General features: G+C 42.8%; 2 protein-coding genes across 2 annotated transcripts; both read left to right on the top strand.

The window, feature by feature from the left end:
- Nucleotides 1-3,679: 3,679 nt before the first annotated feature.
- On the top strand, nucleotides 3,680-5,745 carry si:dkey-30e9.6 (uncharacterized protein LOC564083 homolog). Its single transcript, XM_053432996.1, has 4 exons — nucleotides 3,680-4,294; nucleotides 4,464-4,548; nucleotides 4,789-4,931; nucleotides 5,032-5,745. Exons 1-4 carry the CDS (start codon nucleotides 3,818-3,820, stop codon nucleotides 5,116-5,118), a joined length of 792 nt encoding a protein of 263 aa, XP_053288971.1. The 5' UTR covers nucleotides 3,680-3,817; the 3' UTR covers nucleotides 5,119-5,745.
- Nucleotides 5,746-7,246: 1,501 nt separating this feature from the next.
- Nucleotides 7,247-10,109, top strand: arl4aa (ADP-ribosylation factor-like 4aa). Its single transcript, XM_053433290.1, has 2 exons — nucleotides 7,247-7,437; nucleotides 8,646-10,109. The coding sequence occupies exon 2, from the start codon at nucleotides 8,735-8,737 to the stop codon at nucleotides 9,335-9,337; it is 603 nt and encodes a 200-aa protein (XP_053289265.1). The 5' UTR covers nucleotides 7,247-7,437; nucleotides 8,646-8,734; the 3' UTR covers nucleotides 9,338-10,109.
- Nucleotides 10,110-17,627: the final 7,518 nt, after the last annotated feature.

Below are 17,627 nucleotides of genomic sequence, written 5' to 3'. Positions count from 1 at the left end.
GGATCCTTACTCCTCTTACAATGTTGAAGAAAGTGAAAAACATATTCCAGGATCTGATCCATGAGGTTGAATGAGTTCTTCACGGATCCACATCGAACATATTTGTGTGATCTTGCTCAAAAACAGTCAAACAAACAGTCAAACAAACAAACCAACCGACAAATAGACTTGTTGAAAACCTCCTAAGTGGAGTTATTGAAGAATAAACAATAATAAACTTGTTATGTCTGACCTGAACCCAAAGATAAACAATTCACCATGATTAGCACAAAATTATGATATTTGTATTAAAATGCACATTTCAGATTGTTGTTCAGTCTCAGAGTTAGTGACCTGTGTGAGATAATTGTGTTTATTGAACTCTACAGGACTGAGAACTTATTTTTTAAAGTATAAGCAGGACGACTGTTTTTCAGATAAATTTAATGGTTAGAATAAACTGTAAAGTTTCTATAAACTCAGACAATCTTCTGATTAATGAGGAGTAAAGCGTCTGCAGATCAGTCCAGCCGATGGGAGACTGACAGCTGTGCAGGTCGTAGACTGATCCTGTGTCTGTGGAAGACCAAGGTGCCTGACTGTCTTGTTGAGTCATGTGTTCGACTCCCAGGCGGAGGAGGGAAACACACAACCCCTCCCTCGTAAATCTCCGAGACCATCGACCTGGTGAGAGCCTGGAATATCCATCAGGTACAAAACCCACTTTCCTCCTCGTCCATCTGCCGACTGCTCGTCTTACACAACCGGCAATGAAACCTCCGTCGGCCTCTCGGGGGGGGAAACACCGATCTGTGTGTCGAGCAGACGTTCACGTTACATGTTCGAGTTTGTTCCTTAAGGAGCAAGAAAAGTGCTGAACAAAGAGGATCATGGGTAATCTATCAGCTCATTTTGTGTTATTTGTTTCTTGTAGGAGAAATGGCAGCAGCACCGAGGCCCTGTGGGAAATGTGATGTCAGGAAAGCAAACTGTATAAAACCTCCACCACTGAGCAGAGTCGCACAACTTAAACATCTTCAAGTTAACACAAGGAGCCTGAATCTGAAGGTGATGGTGTCGCTCATCTGTCGTAAACACCTCAGGAGTCACATGGAGACAAAGGAAATTTAAAGACTTTCTCTCTATTTATTTCACAGAAATCTTTATTTTTAAATATGCTCTATGTTGCCATGTTTAATCAATGATAACAAGTTCCTGGATCTGCCCCTTTGTCCTAATCTGCGACAAAGGAGCAGAGTTTACAGTTTGTATTTTCTCGGTGCTTCACAGCTTTGTGTTTTGTTTCCGTAAGAGGACAAATGTGACCTGAGAGCAGCTGAGTCATGACACCAGCTATTTCTGCATTCCCCCCCCCCCCCCCCCCCCCCCCCTGAAGAGTGTAATGGACCCAGAGAGAGTTAGAGCGGAGGAGGTTCTTCTGACTGATGCAGAAATATATGCAAACACACACAGAAGCAACAACAGACTAAAATGCAGGAAGTGTCTGTTGTGTGTTGTTTCTTAACGATCATCAGATCTTCTCATTCAATTTAAATTAGAAATGAGTTTTGTGTTTTTTGTTCTAATGAAACCTCTGAGGGACAGTTTTCAGTTATTATGATTATTTGTTGGTTTGTTTTTTAGCAAGATTACGCAAAAACTTTTTCTATCTATCATATTCTATTATTATCACATACAGGGTCATGCTCAAGGACACTTCCGCAAAACTGGAGGAGCCCGGGTTCAAACCGACGAGCCCGGGTTCAAACCTCTTCTCTCACATCATTCACCCAACATGAAGTTCACATGCAGTTTTCCAAGCTGCAGCTCTGAAGAGATGAAGTGATTTTGTCTTTATCAGAATCTTTAAAAGTGATTTATCACAAGTTTATGACGCAGTTTAAAGAAAAGTGGTTCTTCTGAACTCACAGAACACGTGTTTCCATATTTATTACATGTCGTTTCTTTTTATCCAGAGGTTTGATTTACAGTCTTTCTCCTCCTCTATCAAAGACAGGATGAAAGTAGAGAGGAAAAAGAACGAGGAGCGTCCGATGGGACTTGAGAATCGTTTCTTCCCTCAGTGATGACCCTGGAACATCAGTAAAACCAGATGGAGGTCCTGACACACAGTCAGACGCTGGAGAGGAACAGAACAAAGTCCAGAGACCAGACCAGCAGCTTCCTCAGCTCATCCCCGGATAACGTTTCAGCTCGGGTCTATTTCCTCCGGCCGTCACAGAACCATAACTTACAAGCCTCCCTGTGTAACTGGGTGATTTATGTGCAGTACTTTTTCTTTTAGATTAGACTCCATCACGGTGCCGGAGTGACACCGAGACGCGTCTGAGGCTCGACGGCAGCACCTCGGCCTGTCAGCTCCGACTCAAGCCTCCTGTAATGGGTCGACCTGTAAATGTCACCGGCTACAATGGCAGAAGTTCCTCTGACGCGGCGCTGAGGGGCCGGAGGTTGAGAGGAGCCCCTGAAGGTGGCGGCTCCTGGTCTTTTACAGGGGCAGCGAGGTCAGCTCCTTCACAGGCGCTCCGGTTTCTCTTTGCCTTTTCCCCCTGGTGTCAGCTGTCAGAACAAAGATGTCTGCTCCTCCCTGTCGGCTCCTGTAACTCACAGCTGTGACCTCCGATGCTACAGGATACAGAAAACTTCAGATGAGTCTTTATGATAATGAAACTATGACGAAAGTTTTACGATTTAGCATTTGTATCATACATCAGTTGGACTACATGACAGCTTCCTATAAGTGAAGCCAAAATGTGTAGACCGCCCCCTGGTGGCTGGCTGCATTATAGGTCATAAGCAGAAGGGACATGGGACCAGCAAAACTAAGTAATTTTATTATCTGTTCCCTGACTGCTCCCAGCAATATAATTTCTCTGCTGCCATCTAGTGGAGAAGTTACGTCCTACACGTATCTTTACTGTGAAGAATTCAAATCATTTTCAAATCCAAATTATTTTGTTTAAGGAAATACGAGACAATCCCTTCTTTCAAATAATAGAAGGCAGCATCCTTAAAAATACAAATATCCCCATGATGAGTGTTATTTCTCATTTCTTTTCACTTGGTTAGTCCAGATTCAAGAACAACACACGTTTACATCCTAGTATTCAGTATTTCCTGAAGCATAAAGTTTACTTTCTGTCGAATTAAGTTTACTTCATGAGGCATAAAGTTTATTTCCTTGAGTGCAAAAGTGACATAAAATTTTTCTTGTAGCACCAAAGTACTTATACTGTAGTGCTTATTAAATATGCAAATAATTTCAAATACATAATAAACTTCCAGGTTGCTTTTTCTGAATTTAAAGCTTACATCTAATATTGTGTATTGGATAATGTGAAACTACAAAGTTGTAATGTATTGTAAAAACAACAACAAAATGGAATTTTTTTGGCAATGAGGTTTAGGAATGTAAAAATATAAAGCAACATACAATTATAAAGTACCTCAAAATTGAACTCGTACCTTTGTACTGCTTATACTTCTACAACTGGTGTCGTCTTAACCATAAAGTACAATCTACTGCATCAGTACATGAGTATTCTCCCAGCTGCCTTCACATGAACTAGTAGAACGACTTCCCTGATCTGTACAATTCACAGTTGTTGTGAATTGTACAGATTGTTGCTTAGTTTCCTGTTTTGTGTTTTGTTGACATCGAGCTCAGCCAACTCCACTTCTGTCTTTTTGTTAAAGCTTCTCGTTACCAAGCAGCACTTTGTATGTGTGTCTTTTGTCGCTGCTTCTCTCTCCTGGGCGTGAACACTTTGTGTAACTGGTACAAACTGTAACTGTACAACAACTTCACTCTGTCCTGATGGCTCCGTGTGGTTTGTTGGATCCGCTGCCCTTGGTCAGTTTTGAAAGAAAAGCCCAGTTCTCTGCGAGTCGAGCTCTGAGCTTGGCCAGGAGTAAATACTTTAAGCTCCCAGAGACGGAGAGCCGCCAGGTGGACGTGTGGAGCATCAAACCGCCGGATTTCTCCCTCAAACTCTACAGATCTCTGTCGGTTCCTCGGAGGAAAGAGAGGAAGACTCTGACTGCTCCAGCAAATCGACAGACAACGAGGACAAGTGGAATATTTCTGCCTGATGTTTCACGTGAGTCTAACAAGAGGAACGACCGTGTGAAGTTCATCACATCTCACAGGCCTCGTGTCGCTCTGGAATCTGAGCTGAAGTTCATCACATCACACAGGCCTCCGGACGCTCTGGAATCTGAGTTGAAGTTCGTCAGGACGGGAAAGTTTCCGTCTGAACCGTACGTGAACCCCCGACCTCACAACTTCAGACCGGTTAGTGGTTATTTCTGTGATCGAAATCAAACAAGAAAGTACAAATAGGGTCACACACATTTTACCTTCTTGTAAAATCCTTTTTCACCACCAGGTGGAGATAAACACATTCAAATGAACCAGTAGGAACTTTAAAGTTAAACCTTTTTGCTTGAATCTCTCACTTCAGCTCGATGAAAACCTTCCAGACGTAGATACCACATATGAGAGGGATCCTGGGAACCTGAATTTAAAATTAAAGCATTTGGACACAAGTAAGGAGATTCACTTATTTCATTTTAGCTCAAACTTTTTCTCAGAATTTGATTTCTTCTTCTTTAATATTATTTTTGTTTCAAGATAACAATAATCTAACATATGTATGATAAATAACTACTTCATTTTTCTGGTCTGGAGCTTCCCTGGAAAACCTTTTCACACAATTATAGTGAAGAGACAATAAAACATCTTGAAAAATGTTACTCCAATCTGAATGGTTTGTCTTTCTGTTCCAGTGTCGACCCCACGATGTGACACTCGCTGCACTTTGAGGGACACCAGGATGAAGATGGACACATTTAAACCTGCAGAGCCTCAGTGGGACAGGAGGCTCGTCTTCCCTCTGCCTCCCTGGCCTCCACGATCTGCTTCCTACACTGTGAGTAAAGTGATCACTCAGTTTGTCTCAGTTTGTCTCAGGTGGTAAATGCTCCACCTCATGGAAACTGTGATATTCATCATTTCATTTCATTTCACAGAGACATCGGAGAAGAAGAGGAGCGTACAGCGCCTTCATCGATCGGGTCGAGGAGAAACTCTCAAGATCCTGGAAACTTCCATCATGACTCTATTTCCCACTGATGCACCAGTTTGACCAGTGTCTCCTGAGTGTGTTTTTATCATCTTCTGTGTCCCTGCATGATTTGCATTAATTTCAATACAATTTAAATGTAATAAAAGACCTTAAAACAGAATATAAACCATGAGAAGTTGTGTTATTGTTTGGTTGTGATCATAAACTGGACAGAGTCATGAAGTTCACCGACATGATGAAGACGAGCGGTCGAGGGACAGCTGCTGCCTCTGAACCCCAGGAATTAGAAACATGTGAAGCCTGCACATGTTTGAAGCGTGTGTGTAATCGATGCACATACGTGTTTAATGAGTCATTCCGTGACTCGGAGTTGAACTCAGGGACTAAATATAAAATGAAAGAAATGTCTGAGGCCGCCATGTGTTGCACTTATTTTTAACCACGTGTTTTTCTTTCATACTCTCAACAACCTCATTATATCTCCCATCAGGGTTTTGTTTTATCATAATTAAAGATGTATTTATATCTTCCTGGGTCTTTTGTTCTTCACTGTGAAGCATGAACAGGAAAAACAAATGAAGTAACAGGAAAGAGAGAAAAACTGATTTGTAAACAAAGAGTTTTCTATAGAATTGTGTACCCGTCCTTTCAGGATCTGTCATCCCATAATAAACAGTACTTTGTCCAAACAGCTTATTAAATTCTGTAGTTTTATTCTTAATCAGATGGAAAAGTTAAGAAAACATCAGATTTACACACAGATTATGTTTCCTGCTTCCAACTAAAGTCCTTATTTCAACCCAAATTATGATAATTTCTTAATTCCAACCAAATCAGTTTGTCTAAATCTAATTTAACAAGATACTTTATGGTCATTTACAAGAGGAACTTGATGTTATTCTTAGCTTTTTCACTTTAACTTAACTTATCAACAGCTAATATAAACTTAAAGTAGGTAAACCTTGTGTAGTTTTCATTTAAATAAGTAGCTGAGGCCTGATTCTACTTTATGAAATCTGTTGAACGTCAGTTGATGAAACATTGTGTTCATGTTGTGTGTCTGTGTGTAAATAAACAGAAGAAGAGTTCAGACACTGAGGTTTTGTGAAGCACCAGGGACTGAGTGTTTTTGTCCTTCATGCCTGATCTGTGCGGCTCTTCCTGTTCTCTGACCAATCAGTTTAAACCAAAACACAAGGCTGAATGGGGCCGTGCACACACGCACACACACTCACACACAAACACACACCCACACAAAAACACAAACACAGGAAGGCCGACTGGCTGAGCTGAATCAACGGTAAGTCAGATTCTACTTTTAAATGTTAACATTTAGTAATACCAGAGTTTTTCTTTACTTACTTAAGTAGAAACCTAATTTAAAAATGTATTTTCAGATATTTATAGTGCAACTAGTTTAAAAAGCTGGAAATCTCCAGCTTTGTACTTAAGAAAAAATGCATCACGGAAATGTAAACTGCATATTTTCAGAAATACTTTCACTTTCACACAAATACAGTTATGTAATGTAACTAAGTACAAGTACCCAACTCTACTCCACTGTTGTTTTTTTGAAAACAATAATTTTTTGCAGGTCAGATAATTGAAAAACAGCTCTTTTCTACTTTAACATAATGTACAACTAATGATGAATAATCTATTATATAATCCCAATTTAATTTTAGCTTTAAGTATATCCACTACTTTAAATCTGTTTTCCTGATCAATATTGTTGATAAAGTCATTATTAGAATTGTGATTGAAAGGAAAATAATCAGGAAATGTTTGAATAATTGAATAATGTTTATTTTAAATAACATTTATCCAAATTGTTTGATTTTAAACGATTGGTTTTGAGAAGGGATTAAAAACGAAGAGAGTCTTTTGAGTATATTTTACACAGTAGTATTAGTACCTTATATAATATATAATAAACCTAATATAATTCTAATGACAACTCATTAAAGTGAAGTGTCAGGAGACGCTGGAGCAACAGGTGATCCCAGGGCAGACCCGTACCTGACAGCCCTTGTCAGCCAACCAGCTGACAGAGAGGCGGGCACGCGCACCAATCACAGCCGTCCGCAGTGTCCGTGTGGGCGTGGCCCGGGAGTCGACTCCCAGCAGCAGAGTCCTCGGCTGCAGAAACACGCGGGACGCAGAGGACACAGGCTGCGTGTGTGTCCGTCTCTCACTGTCTCTGTCTGTCTCACCGACCCTCTGTCCCACTGTCCCACTGTCTCCGGTCCTCAGCGACCTGTCTGGGAGGACGTGGCCCGAAAGCAGACGCCGGATCCCGGGTTGGTTTTCCAGGAGCAGCTGCTGCAGAGGACCGAGGGCTGAGTCTCTGGTAGGTGACCTGATCAATGGAAATGCACGAGTCCACCTGACACGTCTATTTGTGTATTTAAACACAAACACAACACAACACAGACACACACAGTTTAATCTTTAATATACAGTTCAGCGTGTTTTATTAGAGTAATGTCACCAACAGGGCCTAACAGGAATAAAACCTTGAGGAGGTAAATTCGTTATATTCTCTACATTTTGGTCCTTTAAGAACATTATTTACTATTTAAATTCAAAATGGAGCACGATAATGTAACTGTTGGTGTAAAACGAAGTGTGTAGAAGTACTACTTTGGGTACTGTTGGAGTATTATCATTATAGTATTGATCATATTGTGAATATATCCCAGTAGATCCAGGATCTACTGGTTTTATACAGTCTCTTCCTCGTTGTGCTTCCGGCTGCGTTGATGACACACGTGTGGACTTTGGTCTGGGTGTGACATGAACAGATATAGATAAAGATATTCACGTTAATAAGTATTTACTATTTCTCATTGACACGTCGTGTTATTCCTCAAACATCCTGACATGTTGTCCTTGCTTCAGTTTCATTTCCTCAAAAGCAAATACTGTCTGTACTCGAATAAGGTTTTTATTGCCACTAGGGGGCGGCTGAACAAGTTTAAAACACCACATCATCAGCATATAAAGTTTTTATGGTGAATTTTGTCTATTTAAACACCCAGAAGTAAAAAAAACTGGATTAGTAATCATTTTATGAAGTTTTTCTAGATTGTCAAAACTAAAAAATATATTGTTTCTTTCCTGAGCTTTGGTTTGGTCTCCACACACTTTAACCTTGTTAAACTTTCCACTGAGTCCCAGACTGTATCTGTTGTCAGTCAGTTGCTTGATCAAGGTGCTTTTCTTTCTGAAAAACTAAATCTGAGCTAAAAGTTGCCTAAAAGCTGATGTGAACTTTATTTTTGTGTCAACTTTGGTCGACACAAATCCCATTACGTTGTTTAATCCGGCTCTGAAGTGAGAGTGTGTAGCTTTTTGAGCACCTGACACAATCGTGACTTAAAGAGTGTGTCGCTGCAGCTGTGCGAGCAGACGCTTGTTGTGTGTTTGTTTGTGTAACTTACATCATCTAAGTTGTTGCTGTGGGTTCCAGCCGCTGTGGCAAGTCACCGTTGTCTCATTTTTAAATGCTCCTTCTTCTGTGTTTCACCCACAATAACACATGTTGTGTGTTTTCAGGTAATTGCATCGTTTTGGAATACAAGCGACTCTTTGCCGGACATTTGGATCAAACCTCCCTCATCCCAAATCCTTCCCCATGAGGAAAGATGGGGAATGGATTGTCGGAACAACCTAGCCTCCTTTCCACTATCCCGCTCTTCCAGTCGTTTCACATCGCCATCCTCGGGCTGGACTCCGCGGGGAAGACCACCGTTCTGTACCGGCTGCAGTTCAACGAGTTCGTGAACACGGTTCCCACCAAAGGTTTCAATGCGGAGAAGGTGAGAGTTTCTCTCGGCGGCCACCGGAGCGCCACCTTCCACTTCTGGGACGTCGGCGGTCAGGAGAAGCTCCGCCCCCTGTGGAAGTCGTACACACGATGCACGGACGGCATCATTTTCGTGGTGGACTCTGTGGACGCAGAGCGCATGGAGGAGGCCAAAACAGAGCTCCATAAGATCGCCAAGACCTCCGAGAACCAGGGGGTGCCTCTGCTCGTCGTCGCCAACAAACAGGACTTGAGACACTCGCTGGGATTGGACGAACTGGAGAAGCTGCTGGCGCTGAAGGAACTGGGCCCGGCGACTCCGTGGCACCTGCAGCCGGCCTGTGCCATCATCGGAGACGGACTCCGGGACGGCCTCGAAAGACTCCACGACATGATCCAGAAAAGGAGAAAGATGCTTCGGCAGCAGAAGAAAAAGAGATAACTGTTTTGTCCCGAGACGAACTTGTCTTCTGTTTTTATGTGAAGGAAACGTAAAGGATTGTCTCCCGGGTGGAATCGAGCTTCCACTCGACACGCTGAGTTTTATCAGTCTGTAACTTTTAGGATTCCCGCCCGTGATCTTGTGTTGATGCTGATGACGAGGAAGTGACACGTAAAGGAATACAGTATGAAGACGAGAAGGTTCTAGACATGTGTGGATATGTGATGAAGAGTTTATATGGATTAACGGAGGGTTCGGGGGTTTGGAAAGGTGGTGGAAGTTGTGCTAAGGGTGGTGTTATGTTTCACGAGATACCGGCTGTTCCAAAAAGTATTACCAAAAATAATTTAAGAGAAGGTTTGAACTTTGTTGAAGGTTTTGCTTTGGTTCATGATTCCACATCGTAACACCAGGGGGGGCCAGAGAGACGAACGCAAGTTTTATATCAACTGTTTTCTATGATGTTAATTTTTTTTTACACTGGACTTTCTTTGAGGAAGAAGAGTATTATCTCGCATTGCCGCATTACTATGGACTTGCTTGCTGTCTAATACTGTATCTGTTGATCTTTTTTTAAAAAGCACTTTAGATTATCACTTCTTAAAATGAAGTTTACAGTCTTTAAATAGAGAATATTGTGTTGGACTTTACAGAAAATGTTTGGGCAAAATGCGACAGATGCTGCTGTACAGTAGGGCTGCTCCTCGTCGGCCATATTGTCCTTAGACATATATGCATTCAGTTTTGCTCAATAAAAGATATTTAGAACAAAGTTGACATTGGTAGCTGTTATAATGTCCACTGCGCTATTTAAGGAAATCAGGTGTCGGGCTGCGATTAACAATTAGCTGGTTGTTCCAGAAAATGGTTGAGAAACTAAGATTAGTGTTTCCAGAAACGTCCAAGATGTCTTCAAATGTCTTGTCAAGTCTATAAATCAAAGATATTCACTAAACTGTCGTTAGAGGAGCAAAGAAACCAGAAAATATTCACGTGATTTATTTGAATCGATTATCAAAATAGTTCGCAATGATTTTAATATTCCATTATTGGTTTTACTTCCCTCAGGACGCCTTTGCTGCTAACGTCCTACATGTTCGTACAAAAATGACGTAACATCACTAGCTTACTTTACAGATAGGCCACAATTGTATGGAATAAGTCAATATTGACAATGAGTGCCCCCTGCTGGATCACGATGTAAACTACTTCAGACAGTCTGATGCTCTTCTAGACTTTAGATTTTAAATCTAAACAGGTCGTAACAGTTTGAATATGAACTTTTCCCTCCGACTGTTTTGAAGTTTAAATGAAAGGTGACGTCTCTACAGGGAATATTTGATCTTAAATTCACGTGAGAGAGTAGTTTGAAATTATTTAAATCTGCAGAATCTGATTAAGATACATTTTTATTTTCGATATTTATAAAAACCTCACTTTACTGCTGAACCGCTGACGTCACATGACCGTTCAGTTGCATCAGATCGTGACTCACGGGCTCCTCTGCAGAACACACTTCATGAACCTCTGGCCTCTAATTATCACGTCCTCGCTTTCATTTTAAGCGTCTTGCTCAATGGTTGTGTCGACACAGGAGCACACCTAGAACTCAGAGCTCCCTGTGAGTGACTGTGTGTACGTGCATGTGGAAACCAAACTGTCTTGGCTTCTTCTACTGAAGCTTTTTCCCATCGAATCCATCTGCTGTGCTCCAGTATTTGCTCGTTATGTCATGTGAATATCAGCAGGTGCAGGTTTGATCTCTAAACAAACGTCTCTCTACCAGAGCTGCCGCGGCGTGAAGGGTTAAGAGGAGCAGCTCAAACAGGCTGAGGAGAAAATGTTGTCGGGGCAGTCTGGAGGACCCAGTACAACAGGCTGGGGCAGGAGCATCCAGGGGCAGTACCGGGCTCTTTAGGAGAGAGTCGGGCGGATGCCTGCGCTGACACCATGTGCTTCTCTCCCGTCCCCTTTGAAACAATCAATGACTGGGAAGCTCAAACCGGCCGTCACAGCTGCCGGCCTCCTAAAACCAGGGTGTGAAGGAGATTACCAGTTTGGCTGAATCACCAAACAGCCCCACCATAAAAATATCTGCTCCAGTTCAGCGTGACAATTATGAGCTTTGATGTGGGGGGGGCGGGGGGGTGTTGTGGTTCTGAATCTCAGATGTCATGCATTTAAAAATAGAAGCAATAACACGTCTGTAACTCTGGATTTCACACATTTGTCAGATTTCAGAGCTGCGCCACAACTCGGATGAAGAATTCTGTTGTGGTTTCAGAGCGGAGAGGGGGAGGAGGGGCTATGTGGAGCGGGTGAGGCGGAATGATAAGCGGCAGGGGTCCTGGCTGGACTCGAACCCGCGGCGGTGTGGTCACTTGGCAGCTGATCTCCCCAGAATGCCTTGTGTGTGTGTGTGTGTGTGTGTGTGTCAGATGTTGATGAATCGTGTTTTTGTGTCGGGAAGCGCAGGTGCCTCTTCTGGACTTTGTTTGCCAAGTGGAGGAAGGAAACGCAAACTCACACTTTTCCTCTACTTCCTTTTCAGCTATCAGTGTGTGTGTCTGTGTGTGTGAGAGTGTGTGAGTGTGTGTGTGAGTCAGCTCGATGTTTATTTACCTCTGGTCATTTCCGTACATCTGCTGGAGGAGTCTCCTGAGGATTACTGTTAATTATTGGCTCTCGGAGTCATAAATCCTCTTCCCTCACTTGTGCTGTACTTTCGCTGACTCGGCTCTAACGGGTCTAACAAAAATATGACGAGTCTGAAACCAACGTAATCACATTCACGTGTTAGAGCAACAAAGGTGTTTTCAGGAGGGAGGACATCAGGCTGCAGGGATCACATGTTGTTGTTGTTGAAGCCCCTAAAAGTCAATTAAAGTTGATATTAATAACGAGTGGGCGTGTTGATGACGTTTCTGACACGTGACAGATTTGAATAATACAAATATCTCAGGGTAAAAATGAGGATCCATACAGACGATCAGATTCTAAGAGCTTTTCGTAAAACAACACAAACACAGATTTTCCACAGTTGGATTTATATGTTGTTTTCTGCCTCCTGTGTCTTCTACCCAAGCTCCTCCCCCCACCTGCATGTTCCTGTTGTTGTGAACATGGATTCAACCTCCTGCTGCTGCTGCTGCTGCTTCAAAACTCAAAGACAAACTCTCTTGACCCAATTTTTCGCGACCATTTTTCCAGAGTTCACGTCTGAAAGTGGGTCGGCTCCACACAGGAGATCCAACCCGCTCACCAAAGTTAGATTAGAACCCAGAACATACATCGTGAGTGGAAAGTTAAAGTTGAAATCAGTGTGAAGCTGCTGTTTTAAGTATAACCAGCCTCTCTCCTGTCCCCCCCCCCCCCCCCGCCCTTCATCCCTCCCTGCTCAGCTGAAATCCTCGGTGTGAGGTGGATTAGGGTGAATAAACCTCTTGTCCAGGGGCCGTCCATTAACCCATTAGCCGTTTGGCACCGGGAGGCTTTCACCGACATGAAATAAAAGCACAGTGCCGAGCATGTGTTGTTCAGAGCAGCTCATCCAGAGAAGAATTCCCCCAGTTCCCCAGACTTTGTGTCTTTAACGCAGCTCAGGAGCAGTTTGTGTCTCTACTGTTTGTGTTGTTTCTCTTCAGGTCCAGGCACTTTGTTTCTCTACTGTACAAAATGTTCTCTGTGTGTGTGTTTGTGTGTGAAGCAATGTGAGTTTTTTTTTTTTTTAACAACCTGTAAGCTGTGAAGTGGGAGGAGCTGCTGGCTGTAAATGTCAAAGTTTACTCACAGAGATAAACGTAGTGTTTCTCAACCCGGACACTCCCTGAGTTTACTGCAGGAGCACAAACGACCGGGGCGTCGCACAACACACACACACAAAGCTGCAGGTTTAAATCACTTCAGCTCGTTGTTGGTCTGCAGGATTAACACAAAAACTACACAATGGATTTCCACCAAACTTAGCGGGAGGATGGAAGAAAGAATTCGATAAATTAAGGCATGAGTCCAGAGATTGAGAGATGGGAAGTTTAATCACTTATTTTCTCCACTTTCCCAGGGAATTATTCATTAAATAAAAGGTTATTTAAGGGAACTGATATTTATGAGTTTGTGCAGTTTGGTGCAGATTCAAGTAAAAAACCGGATCTATCAGATTTAAACGTTTCATAAGGAGACTTTTGGGCCTTGATGGAGGAATCCACTGTCATCTAGAACAAAAACATGACGCCACTCTTTCTGAATCATTTTCCAGAAATGACCGCAATGAAAATTCCAAATGTGCAAGTTCCTACAAAACATGAAACCTTTCAGCAGCCGCTGGCAGCGCATGACAGATAACAGGACGCTCTGTAATTGGATTCTCGGGAATTAGAAGTGGACTCGAGTCGCTTTTTACTTTTTAATCAAGGACGGCTGATGTTTCATAACACGATGACTCAACCGGGAGAGATTTTCATGTTCATCCAAAATCTTGAACGTGTTCCAACCGTCACCGAAGCCAATATTATCACCCTGAGGCTCCCGGGGTGATGCCAAGCTTCAGCTCCTCAAGATCAGCTGTCGTATAAACTGCTCAAAACAAATTTCTGCTGTAATATTAACTTTTAAAACAAACAGCACTAATGTAACATAATAACCGAGCCACTACAAGTTGTATCAGGATGTTTCTGGCTTGAAACCAAAGAATAAAATAAAGGTGAAGTCACATTTCAATACTTTTTGACTATCAACATAAGAAACAACCTGTCTTTTTGTAAGCAGTGTGTGTTTAGTGGGTGTGTGTGTGATGTCCCAGGTATGTCAGGGATTAGAACGCTCACGCAGACGGCAGCACTGGGGAGCCGAGGACAAACAATGTGGATATCTGTGTCGCACAAGCTGCCAACACAAAGTCCGGCCTCCTGTTCCAACACTGCTCTGTTCCCCTGGTCTCACCCAGGAGGACAGAAGAGGATCTTTACTGTTCTGGCAACTGTGTGTGTCTGTGTTTGTGTATGTGTGTGTGTGTTTCATTTTTCTTCAGGATACCAGAGTCCTTCTTTTGTTAGCATTCAAAAACAACCCGTCCCATGGGTCTTGGCCCCAGAGCTGCTGTCAAACAGGGACTAGAGCTGTGGTTGTTGAATTTAGAATTAAATTATGTCACAACTTTTCCCTTGAGACAGAGTTATGAAAAGACAAATTATAAATCTAAAAGCTCACCCTGACATTCTCCAGAGGTTTTTAATCTTCCATGTGAGAAAACAGCAGGTTTCTGAAAACTGGGAAAAACAAACATACTGGAACCAGTTGTCTGGAGGAGCTGAGGTGAGAGGTAAATCATGTTTATTTGGAAATAAGGTCAAAATAAATAAGAGCTAAAAGGGAAGTTTGAGGTCCTCCACGATGTGCATGACCCTTTTGACCTTTAACCCTTTGGTAAACGTCCTCTGGAGTTGAATAAATACACATTTGTGTTGTTAAGAGGAAGGACCCATCATTTAAAAAGCCCATTAGAGGTTCTCAGTCTGCACTTTCCCTCAATCCCACCTCCAGAGGGTTGTTGACTTCTTCTTCTTCTGCTGAGTTTTTGAGATTTATCCTGTCGTGCACGTAAAAAGGAGAAGCTGCAGAACGTGCACACCCCCAGTCTGCTTGTTATGCAAGGTTATCGTGACGCCATTTCTTCTTCTTCTTCTTCTTCTTCTTCTTCCCCCAGTCTACTGAGAGCAAGTGGCCTATTTACATGTGAATTCCTCCCGTGGGCCTGCAGCCGTGCTCAGAGTGGAGAAGGGGGCCACCTGCAAGGGGAGCGGGGGGGAGGAGGAGGAGGAGCTCGCTGTTTGAGGAGCGAGAGAAGTGCACTCCTGTTTTTCTTTTGGCGCAGAGAATAGAAGCTGGTTTCACTAATCCTCAGGAACCAGGGAGACAGAGGGAGGGAGCGGTGCCAGAGGAAACTCGAGCTCCAGACGCACACTGTGTGTTATCAGCCTCACGCCCACGTTCAGATGCTTATTTGTTTTAGATTCCTAAATTATTCTGTGATGTTGTGGTTCCAGTGAAACATTCTTATCTTATTTCTCCGTGAGGTATAATCGAAGGCATCAGTGTTCTTCTCTAAGTAGTCGTACAGATTGTGGACGAGCCTCATTCCTACACTATGACGTCACGTTTGGTGTGTGCACAACACAACATGATGAATGGAGGAGAGCTGTCACACACACACGTGCTCTGGTAACACGTCAGTAGGTTTTATGGTTTCACAGGTACTCCCACCTGTTTTATGAGCTTTTTCAATTTGTGCAAAAACAAGAAACAGAGTAGAAATGCAGAAAAAAAAAATATATACATATATTTGCAAATCTGCACTTAAAGACGGATATTACAGTAGACAAAACATTTCAGATTTATGTAGAGTTATGATGAAACTGTAGAATAATAAAATAATGAATACATCAAATAAATTCAATTGACGTCTAATGGAAAGTCAGTGAATTAACTTCTCCACTGTCAAGACTCTAGTGGATCCAAATGTGCAAATTTTAGCAACAAAGGGAAAAGACGTGATCATATTAAAACCATTTGTGGTTGGAATGGAATTACGACTTGTGTTGGTCGTAAACACACATAAAACACACAACTTTAACACTTTGCTGCCTCCCACCTGCTGTGAGGTTCAGACCTTTAAACTGTTTAATGTCAAACGGAGACAAGACAACGGAGACAAGACGAAAAGATCAAGGAAAATAAATTCCAGTTCGAAGCAGAAACAATAATTTGGTCGTGAAGCGTCATCAGGCATCAGACTAAAGTGAAGTCTGGCTGATGAGCCAAAACGTTTTAAATCTATAGGGTATATAGGATATTTTCTATTTTTATATCTCGTGTTTTATGTCTTCATGTATCTATCGATGTTTTTCGTATCATAGTTTTTCGTGTCATAGTTTTTCTTGTGTTTAAGTCTCGGCCTTTCCTCTAACTTATAGAGATTCTAATATCAAGTTCACCAAACCCCAGAGCTCCGGCCTCTCATCTGTCCAGTGATGAAACGCGACCCAACAAATCCACCGCTCGCTGTGACTTTCCACGAGTCGGTGCGCCAACACAAAGCTTTGGAGACCAGGGCCTAACCCCGGCGTAATCCCTCATGCCCAAACAAGACCAGAGACAGATTTCACAGGCTTGTGCCTCTCAATGCCCGGACTGGAGGGGACCCGGCTCTCTATGGACCCGATGTGTCTCTGGACCTGCTGCTGTCGAGTGGGTGTGACGGTGCAGCCCGAGGTTCAAGGTCAAAACGAGAGAGAGAGAATGAGAAAGTGGTCCGCCCGTCATCTTCTCCCGGCACACGGAGGTTTCCTTCTGCTCTGGATCCAGCTGCTGTCGGTCACACTCACTCAGACGGAGGTGAAAGAGCAAATCATCACCTCCACAATGAGCCTTTCACACCGGCTGATCCCAGGAATGTCATCCCGTGAGCCCGGTCAACCAGAAGACGCTGCTGCAGCTCCACCGTGCAACATGGCACCGTGCATGTGGTGGATTCTGGTGCAGGCTCCAGTTTGTGTTGTTCACATCACACAGGTCTCAGAGACAGATTTGCTTTCAGAGCTGCACTGAAGTCCATCCTGATGTTTTCCAGAGGGGCTCTATGTGAGAAGGCATATGTCAGACTCATGGTACAAGTGTTGATGAGGTTTTCTAACACGTGACGGACATGAAAGAGGATGAAAAAGAGAAACACGTAGAAGAAGCAGATGAAGACGTCAACTTGGAAAGATGAGGAGATGAAGAGGTTTTGGAGATGAGAGCCGATCTTGGTGTGGAGGTTCTGTAAACACCTGAATGTTCTCATGTTGTTCTGAACGTTTATGAATCAATCTCCTGCTCAAGAACTCTGGAAAATGTCCTAAAAATAATCTGGATATTGTCTTGACTCCAGGAGCAGGAGATTGTCTGGGTCAGATTTGTTCATGTCTGAAAACGACAATAAATAATGACACAGGATCTTACCCTGATGTTTACACAAATATTGAGTATTCAGCCTTTTTTATTAAAAGTGGAGAGATTTTATCTTCCTGAATTGTGCGCCTGTCAGAAAACATCTTTTTCCTCAGGACTGTTGTTTGTTCTAGAGACTCCGTCTGCTGCTCTGGCGTCTTTGTGATATAAATGAAATTCAAATCAGATCCTGTCTGTGATTCACCTGAACGCCTCTTAACCCTGGAATCATTCCCCCAACCAAAAGGCAGAGGCAGGGTCAGTCCGAGGTCACATGCTCGTCCTCTCTCTGGATAGTTTAATGACA

Source organism: Pleuronectes platessa, chromosome 10 (assembly GCF_947347685.1).
Source record: "Pleuronectes platessa chromosome 10, fPlePla1.1, whole genome shotgun sequence".
NCBI lineage: Eukaryota > Metazoa > Chordata > Actinopteri > Pleuronectiformes > Pleuronectidae > Pleuronectes > Pleuronectes platessa.
Note: the sequence above shows the minus strand (reverse complement) of the source record. Positions and strands in the feature narration are given on the sequence as shown.